General features: G+C 45.9%; 1 protein-coding gene across 1 annotated transcript in view; it reads right to left on the reverse strand.

Moving 5' to 3' along the window:
* LOC308153875 (A disintegrin and metalloproteinase with thrombospondin motifs 2-like) overlaps window positions 1–10,000 on the reverse strand; it is a gene marked incomplete at both ends in the record, with an annotated part of 138,369 nt that overhangs the window by 88,591 nt on the left and 39,778 nt on the right. Inside the window, 1 exon segment of the mRNA XM_080527059.1 lies at window positions 3,777–3,948. Within this exon segment, the coding sequence (XP_080383185.1) occupies window positions 3,777–3,948 (172 nt within the window).

The following is a 10,000-nucleotide window of genomic DNA, read 5'->3' on the forward strand; positions in this document are numbered from 1 at the left end:
CCCAGCCATCTTGCTTTGGGGCGCGAAGCGAGACAGAGCAGGGAACGGAGCCATCTTGCTTGAGGGTGATAGGTGCGACAAGGAATAGACAGAGTGAAGAGTGTGTGAGCTGTCTGTTTAGATAGAGATCAACGGGCGGGATGCGTGTAGGGATGTGTGTCCAAACCCAGACCTGGTGTGTCAAGCCAGCAACCACAGGCTGTGTGATGATGTCTGTTCACACAGGAGACATGCGTCCGTTCACACATATACACACACACACACATACACAGACACTGCCTTCCGTGAATGGGCTTTGATGGGCTTTGATGTCTGTTCCTACCCAGCCCTACCCTACACTGGCCCTTCTACCCAGCCCTACCCTACACTGGCCCTGCCTATCCAACCCCTACCCTACACTGGCCCTGCCTATCCAACCCCTACCCTACACTGGCCCTTCTACCCAGACCTACCCTACACTAGCCCTTCCTCTGGCTTCAGGACCGGTTAAGGAGCTGTTTGGGCTTTTTGGGGCTTTGTAAAAAGACTGCAGAGAGAGAGAGAAAGAGGGCCCTCCACTGCACTAACACACAGGGAGCAGACGCTAAGCCATAGTGACTGGTACCACTAGCCTCTCTCTGACCCGCCGAGGGCTTCACAGAGTTTACAACAATCAGAGCACAGAGACCCGCTGTCTGCTGAACCTCCTGTCCCACTGAATCACTAACAGCATGATGACAGGGAGCTGCTACTGTACGTGTGTGTGTGTGTGTGTGTGTGTGTGTGTGTGTGTGTGATATAATATTTCAGATGATGCAGGTCCGTCCTGATCTGTTCTGTGTCGTCTATCTCTACAGTGTACAGGAGAAATCAGCCCCGGTGAGGAGGATTGTGGGTAAAAGCCCTTTGGTGGTCCATCTGTCCGGTTCTGTCTCAGTCCCCTGGACCAAACACACGCACACCCACACACACACACACACACACACACACACACACACACATTCAAACACACACACACATACACACACACACAGTCACACACACATACACATACACACACACACACACACACACACACACTGCTCACCTCAACCTAGCCACTACAGTCGCAGAACGAGAGAAAAGAGAGAGTGAGAGAGAGAGAGAGAGAGAGAGAGAGAGAGAGAGAGAGAGAGAGAGGGAGAGAGAGGGAGGGGTAGCAGATGGGAAAGAAAAAGAGGAAGGCAGAGAAGAGGTGAAAGTCAAAAGGAAAGTAGGAACGAAAGACACCATTAATAAAGAAAGACAGGGTCCAGAGCCAAATATAGATACAGTAGAAAAAGACAAAAAACCCACGGAAGGAAGACAGAAGGACAGAAGGATGAAGAACCGTCTTGTCCGGCACCAACAAAGAGTGATCATCCGCAATTTTTCAAAGGCGGCTAGCAGAGATTCATTGATGAATGTGAAACATTAATAATACAGGTTGCGCTCCTCACTTAAGACATTGATTCACACCTTCGCCGCTGCTTATGGTGTGAGAAACCAATCAATCCCCCCGCCTGGCCACAGCCTCTCTATAACGAAGCTAAATATAACCCGGCGAATCTGCCGTCTGTAGCCAGGAAACGGGCAGAACATTTAATAATCACCGGGTCGTTTTTTTTCCCCAGGCCTTGCCAAGGAACACATCAGAATAAGTGATTGATTGATTATTCATTATTTTCACTAATGTCCCTGATTGATCATCATAAGGACAGATAAAGGAGGAGAAAGGAAGAGAAGGATGGGTAAGAGAGATGAAGAAGGGAGGAGAAAAGAGAGAAGGATGGGCCAGGGAAGATGGAGGAAGGGGAAAAGTCTGTCAGTCAATCTGTCTGTCTGTCTCTCTGTCTTTGACGATCCCAGCTCTGAGGAGCTTCATCTACCTGCAATACAGATACACACACATACACATACACACACACACACACACACACACACACACACACACACTCACTGACACAAACCATGCACACACACACTCACACACCCACACTTTAAAAACCTCTTTATATCCACGGACCCCCATGGGGATCCGAAGTGATATAAAGAGTTTACCTCGATCAATTATCTTCATCGATATCACATTTTTTTTCACAACTTTGCATGCTATACGATGCCACCATTTTTTTCCAGAGACGGTAAACACGGCCTAAGTCACATCCAGTTTTCTCCAACTGGAGAATGTGTCATGTCCGGTTTCAACGCCAAATGTCCATACCATTGGTCGGCCAACTCAAAAAAATCCCCCCCCAAAATAAAAAAAATAAAAGAAATCTGATACATGAGAAAGGTCAAAGGTCAAAGATGGTGCCAACATATCTCCAAATGGCCTAAACATATAGGTGTCCGCCTAAACATACCTGTACTAAAACAGGTACAAAGTTGCATTTGCTCACATTACTAGCATCAACTTTGGCACAAGTACTAATAAGACCCTGGAGTACTGATTCCTAGATGATTTGGGCTTGGTTATCAGGTTTCCAAGGTGATATTCACTGTAAAAGCTGTTGTTTTTTTAGGCGGAGACTGAATTTGAGATGTTTTATAATGTTCTAGCTCTATTTACTCTGACACAGTAACATAGATTTTGATTCTAACACTTCTACAGCCACCCCACAGGTGTTAGCTTTCATTTGATAACAAGATCATTATGAAGGCCCTTGTGATTGTGGAGATATTCTATATTCACTGTGGGCATGTCATTTCGAGCAGAAAACCAGAAAAATGAGGTGGATAAGAAGAGGTAATAGAAACACAAAGATTGTGTGTGCGTGAGCACATACAGTATACAGTATACCCTTTACACCGCCTGGTTACACACACACACACACACACACACACACACACACACATGATTGATCGACCTCTAGGTGCCAGATCGATCATGGCGATCGGACACGCCACTTCCTCTCTCAGAGAGTGATATAAAGACCCGCATCACAATGTCACATGAGTCTCTCTCTCTCTCTCTCTCTCTCTCCCTCCCTCTCTCTCCCCCCTCCTCTCTCTCTCTCTCTCCCTCTCTCAGGAAAAAATGGAAACTCAGATTCACACAAAGGCGCACTCCAACACACACACACACACACACACACACACACACACACACACACACACGTACACACACACACACACACACACACACACACAGTGTACCAGTCGCTGAGGCCAGAGACCTCTTTGAATAATGAAGGAGTCTAACGTTGGTCCAACATTTCTGCCAATGATGTTCCAGGCAAATCTTCAGTAGTGGGGGTGTGTGTGTGTGTATGTATTTGTGTATGTATGTTTGTATGTGTATGTGTGCGTGACACAGATTCAGCCTACTGCTGGACATAGAACATACTACTTGATGATGGAACATGATCTCCTGCATAAGATGTTGTCTGTAGTTCTCCTGGTTGTAGTTCTACTGCCATATTTGTAGTTCCCCTGCCTTGTTTGTAGTTCTACTATGCTGTTTGTAGTTCTACAGACATGTTTGTAGTTCTACTGCCATGTCTGTAGTTCTACTCCCATATTTGTAGTTCTACTGCCGTGTTTGTAGTTATATTGCCATGTTTGTAGTTCTTCTGCATTGTTTGTAGTTCTACTGCCTTGTTTGTAGTTATACAGCTATGTTTGTAGTTCTACAACCATGTTTGTTGTTCTTCTGCCACATTTGTAGTTCTACTAGGTCCGTAGTGATGGTATATAAGTCTCTCGTGTTTCTGTACAGTAGGTGTGTTTCGTAAGACCATCATCATAAAGAAGTAGGATAATATCCATGGCCTGACCTCTTGAGTGGAAGTCTGCCGCCGTGCCACTGACTGGGGCTTTCTTCACCGAGGAAGAGCGGTAAACGATGTGTTGACGCCCTCCTCCTCCCTCCTCCTCCCCCATCACTCCATCCCCCCTCTCCACCGGCTCAATGAAGAACTCCTCCTGCTCCGTTCTGATCATACCAGCCTGAGAGAGAAGTGGGGGGGAGGGGGGGGGGGAGAGACAGAGGGGGGAGAGAGAGAGAAAGAGAGAGAGAGAAAAGATAAATACACGTCAATCAATGTCACACAGCACATCTCAGATCTTTGACCCCCCTGCCCCCCACCGCCACCTCATGCCTGCCTAGTCATAGAGCCGTGGACGCCGTGGACGCCCATATAAGGTAAGGAGAGGGGGACAGGGGAGGGGACAGAGGAGAGAGAATGACACCTGGCATCTGAGCCACTGTAGGCGGAAATGAGAGAGGCCTGGTCGGATCCTGCACTAACATTCACTGTCAGGTAATTCCCCTGTCCACTCTCACACACACACACACACACACTCACGCACACACACACATTCACACATGCACGTACACACACATACATACACACGCACACACACACACACACACACACACACACACACACGTACACAAACACACACACACACACGTACACAAACACACACACACACGTATAGACAAATGCACGCACAAACGAATGCACGCATGCACACACACACACACGCACAAACACAGAAAACAGGCATTCGGAAAATTGCCCGTCACTCTCTTTAATTCCATCTGTCTGTTTAGACAACTGGTAATTACCACGGCAACCGACTGCCGAGGAAGGAAGCCATGGGGGAGAACTCACAGAGAGGATTCTGGGGGTTTAGGCGGAAAAAAAGAAAGAAAAGAAGAAAAGGAAAAGAAAGACTTAAACACTGTTACGCTCGGAGATCTCCCTGACGATCTCTCCTCTCTCTGACAGGAGGAAAGAAGGGATGGTGAACGAGTGTAGCTGAGGAGTGTGAAGTGGGAGGGAGGGGAGGGGGTGGGGGTGGTGGGGGATAACATACAGAATGTCTTGTACTGCTCGGTGGCCGGAAAGTTTCTCCCAGGATTGTGAAGCGCTGAATGTATTCACGTACGTTCCTCCACTGCTTGAGAAGGAGAGCTGCCTCGCTGAAATAAACCAGAACAGAGAGACCCCAGCCAAGAGAACTGTAGCCTCGTACACCCACCCCTCTGCTATACTGTAGTAGTGCTGTCATGTGACGACTCTCTCTCATTTGTAGTTCTACGGCCATGTTTGTAGTTCTACTGTGATCGTATAGATCAGTCTGAAGTAGCAGCAATTTATCACTTGTACACTGAATTGTACATTGACAGTGTATCTCTCTCTCTCTCTCTCTCTCTCTCTCTCTCTCTCTCTCTCTCTCTCTCTCTCTCTCTCTCGATGCCTGTTCTGAAACTGGTTCCAACAGAGTTATCCCGAGTCTGTCTGGAGGGCCAGATGGGCAGGGTTCGCACTTTGAAAGCAAAGCAATTGAAATGATTTTCCAAAATACGCAGTCGATATACTGTACACATCTGACCAGCATCATACAGTACATTACCCCACAGCAATGGGTTTATGTATATGGGAAATATTCAACTAATAATAAGTAATAATAACCTAATATATCTCACCCAGTGCCAGAAGCCTACATTTTGTTTACAACGACCCCGGCCAAACAACGCCAGACTCGGGGTGTCTCAGCCAAATGGCTGTGATTCCTACAAGAGCAGAGGAACTGGGGTAGACTACTACCCCGGGTAGAGGTGTATAATAGTGTCTAATATAACCTGTTAGCATAAGCTACTGCTAGCTAACACCCCCGCTATGTGAACTCCAGCCATGAGTTCAGTCTGAGCTCTCTCTCTCTCTCTCTCTCTCTAGTCTGGTGTGAAGATATCTAGCAGAACTGGATCACCTAGAGCAGTGGTTCTCAATCTTTTTTGGGCCAGCGCCCCCCTGTCCATTATCCAGGTCTCTTACCGCCCCCCATCAAAAAAAGTAGGCTTATTTTCTTCCCTGAATATTAATGTTGACTAATATTCTGTGTTATATCATTTAAAAAGCATGTCACTGAATGCCAAATAATGGATTTGATTTAACTGGGCAGTTGGAATGTCGTTATTATTAGTCTACCAGAGAGCAGAAAAGCCATGTGAATGTGAATAAAAATGCTGTTTCTGAGTGTTAAACAAACTCAGACAAGAGCAGAGAATACAAACAGACTGCTACGGAACAGCAGCAATTTCACACATGTCCGGTGCAGAACAAACAGTAGGCTACAAAACTGTACATTACAACTAACATTGTTAGTTTTTTAAGTGTGCTGGTGTTGCATTTCGCCAAATTGCTGTTTTATGATGCTAATATTTATTCATTTTTTAATGGACTTTGGGGGGGGTGGTGTCACAATATGGCGGCAAACGCTAGGGGGCTATTATTTAAATATTTTATTTAGTATTCTATGGTATTATTTTCATAAACTGACCACTTAGTTCGAATTTCTCATATCAAAACATATCAAAACATAACAAAGTTCCAAAGTTCAGAGCTCTGCGCTCTGAGAGCGCAAAAGAGATGGGTGCTCTGACTGAAAACACGGAGCAAACTGACCGTTCGTGCATTTACGAACGTACCCGTAATAACACTGCTGACAGCTGATCAATCGCAAGCAGAGTAGTGGTTTCCTATAGCAACAAAAGACGCTGACAGCTGTTCGGAGTGCTTATGTGTTCGTTTCCAGGACATCACAAGAGGAGCAACATATCACAAAAAAGCGATCGTATATTTTAGTTTGTAAACGTTAAGACGAACACATCGCAATGCTAACCTCAGAATGGCACTAGGGATAACATCCACAACAACACTTTACAGTAATACCTTTATGTAATATACTGTGATGAACCTGCGAGGGGAGGGGACATTCGTAGCTGATTTCTCTAGGTTCGATTATTGGTAAGCGACAGAGAGCTTTCCGAACTGGTTTATTACAATACGATCGCTTTTTTGAGATAGGTTGTTCCTGCTGTGATGTTCTGGTATTGTGGTATGGTATTAGCACTAATTTTAACTAAATGAAATAAGCTGTATTGAAAGGAAGCGAACGAAGCGAACGCATAAGCGCAGAGGGTAGTGTGTATACGCGGGGAGTGAGTATTTGGCACGACAGATTTACGTCACTGGCGGGGACATGGACTGAGTATCAAAACTAAAATAAGAAATGTTTAGCTTATAGCTATGGTGCATCCATGGTCAACATGACGTTACAGATGGGATGAACCGGGGTTCTTTCTATCGTAGCCTAGCATAGTATTGCAATTTCTGCACTGTACATGAACTGTCAAGATTCTTCTACAATGCAGCTTACCCAGACACATTGGAAACTATCAAAAGCTCTGCCTTTGCTAGCTGAGTTTTTAGCTTCTCCATCTTCTTGATGACACTCACTTTTATTTTTGGGGGGCGCTGCGCTACATGTGTCTGCGTCACAGAGCCCGGCCAAGTTCAGAGCGCTCAGAGATGGGTGCTCTGACTGAAAAGATGGTTTGTCCGAGCGAACTGCATTTACGAACGTACCCGTAATAACACTGCTGACAGCTGTTTTTCATGAGAAAAATACTTTATGCGTGAACGCCCCCCAAGAACACCTCAACGCCCCTCTTTAAAAAATATTTGCTCCAGCGCCCCCCGATGTTGTCTGAACGCCCCCGTTGAGAAACGATGACCTAGAGTGTCTGATGAATGATATGTTCATGCTAACATGCTAGATGATAAACAACATGCAAAATTATGCACCGATGATAGGAGAACATGAAAAGGCCACAATCATCATGTTTCTACGAGACGTGTGGACGTTTTTTTTTTTTTTTTTTGACGTTCTCCGCGAACAACACTGTAGGTGTCTGTGCTGTATGGGAGGAAGATGGAGGGCAAACGCAGTTGGTCTCACTTCTACTAAAGGACAGATTCTTCCTCCTTTTCCCTCTTCTCTCTGTCTTTGCCTCTCTCTCTTTCTGTCTGAGGCTTCGGTCCCGGAAGGATTTCGACATGCCGGTGACCTGCCCTCACTCTCTCTCTCTTGCTCCCTCTCTCTGACACTCTCTCTTGCACCCTCTCTCTCTTTCTCCCTCTCTTGCTCTCTCTTTCTCTCTCTCTCTCACACACACACACTCTCTCTCTCTCTCTCTCTCTCTCTCTCTCTCTCTCACACACACTCTCTCTCTCTTTCTCTTTCTCTCTCACACACTCTCTCTCTCTCTCCCTCTCTTTCTCTCTCTCTCTCCCTCTCTTTCTCTCTCTCTCTCTTTCTCTCTCTCTCTCTCTCGCTTTCTCTCTCTCTCTCTCTCTCCTCTGCCACGGCTCATGCCCCTGTTTCTTGGAGCCGTGGTGCGGCATTCTGATGGAAGCTGATGGATCTGCGATGGTGCATGCGTTCCCACTCCAGAATACCAAGCAGAGGAAGAGAGGAGAGCCGTGTCAAAGAAAAAGATGACATGTGGGACTTGGAGACACGGTCGGATCGATAGGAGCAAGGGAACCGAGATAGGGAGAGGGGGAGGGAGAGAGAGAAAGAGAGAGCGAGAGAGAGAACTGGACATCTCCTTCTAAAGGAACAGTGAATAAAACATCAAAGACTCTCTATATAGATTCCAAAGAGCATTGTGTTCTCTTCGCCACGGCAACCAGGAAGCAGGTGCGGCCTAGTGTTGGATTATGGGAGATTGACCACAGACTGAGGACTCAATTCCCTGTACGTCTTACTGACTGACCTTACAGAAACATAACCAGTGCACGCAAAACTACGTTTCATACAAAAACTACAATAACCACATGCCTACTACACCCTTTCATACCGACATAAAAGGTCATACTGTACATGGAAAACAAACCAATAAAAGGAAGAATGATTAAAACGGGTAGTGTATTAAAAGTAAATGGTAAATGGACTGCACTTATATAGTGCCTTTATCCAAAGCGCTTTACAATGACCTCTCATTCACCCATTCACACACACAGTCACACACCATTGGCGGCAAGCTACCATGCAAGGCGCCGGCCCGCTCACTGGGAGCAATTTGGAGTTCAGTGTCTTGCCCAAGGATACCTCGACATGTGGCCAGACGGGGCTCGAACCGCCGATCTGCCAACCTTGCGATCATTAGAGGGTGGCTCTGCCTCCTGCGCCACAGCCGCCCCAAAAGTGTTTTATGTTTGGCTCACATCCACACGCTGCCCGGTATCACATAGCCACATAGCAGTATACACTAGCACAGGTAAAGGGGCAATCTGTAATTGGTACTGTAATAGAAAATACTAAGACTGTTGAATTGTATACTGATTATTGTTGACTTGAACTTGACCTGAACTTCCTGTAACCTTACATGATTACCTTGTGGTTTAGTAGATGCTTCCTCTTTTGGAATGGAATGGAATGGAATGGAATGGAATGGAATGGAATGGACTTTATTTGTCATTGCTACAGTACAGGTACCAAACAACGAAATTTAGGAGATTTTAAAGGGCAATGATGCCCTTGCACGTGATCGAGAGCAGACATGCAGAGCTGTTGCATGCGTCGTCGAAACCACTTTGAGTATAAGACATTGTGTTGTTTTTGCCATGTTTTTGGGGTCGGGCTTCATGAGAGACCTTACTTCTCTTTGTTGATCATCCCTTCTGCAGAAAGCCTTAATTGATAATAAACCATTGAAACTTGGGTAATTGAGTCATTGAATTTACAGATTACCACCCGAGTACCTTCTTGTGTTGACTTTTAAACGAATTAAATACATAAACGGTAGATTGGAAATCTTAGAAATGCCTCATGGGTTTAGTTCAACTGTCTTACCCCATCAGAACCCAAACTATAAGCTTTGTTTACTTAGTTTTGATTGTGAACAACGCGATTCTGAGCAAACACTGTCCAGTATAGCTTAAAGAAATGACACGTTTCACCGTGGAGGGTCGGTCCTCGCATCCACAGCTCTGTCTATGACATTGAGGGTGGTCCCATTTCTCCAGCGCTTTCCCAGCCCTATCCCTCAGCTGTTTACCAACAAAAAGGTCGCTTTAAGGATAGTCCTGCCTGTTTTAGCCATGGGAAGCTTAAGACACAAACCACAAGCCTTCTGAGACCCAAGAACTCCATCTCCTTGCTCCAAATGCGGAAGATACAACCGGTCGGGTCTGGTTACACA

Source organism: Nansenia antarctica (assembly GCF_963989245.1).
Source record: "Nansenia antarctica genome assembly, chromosome: 3".
In the NCBI taxonomy this organism is placed as follows: Eukaryota; Metazoa; Chordata; class Actinopteri; order Argentiniformes; family Microstomatidae; genus Nansenia; species Nansenia antarctica.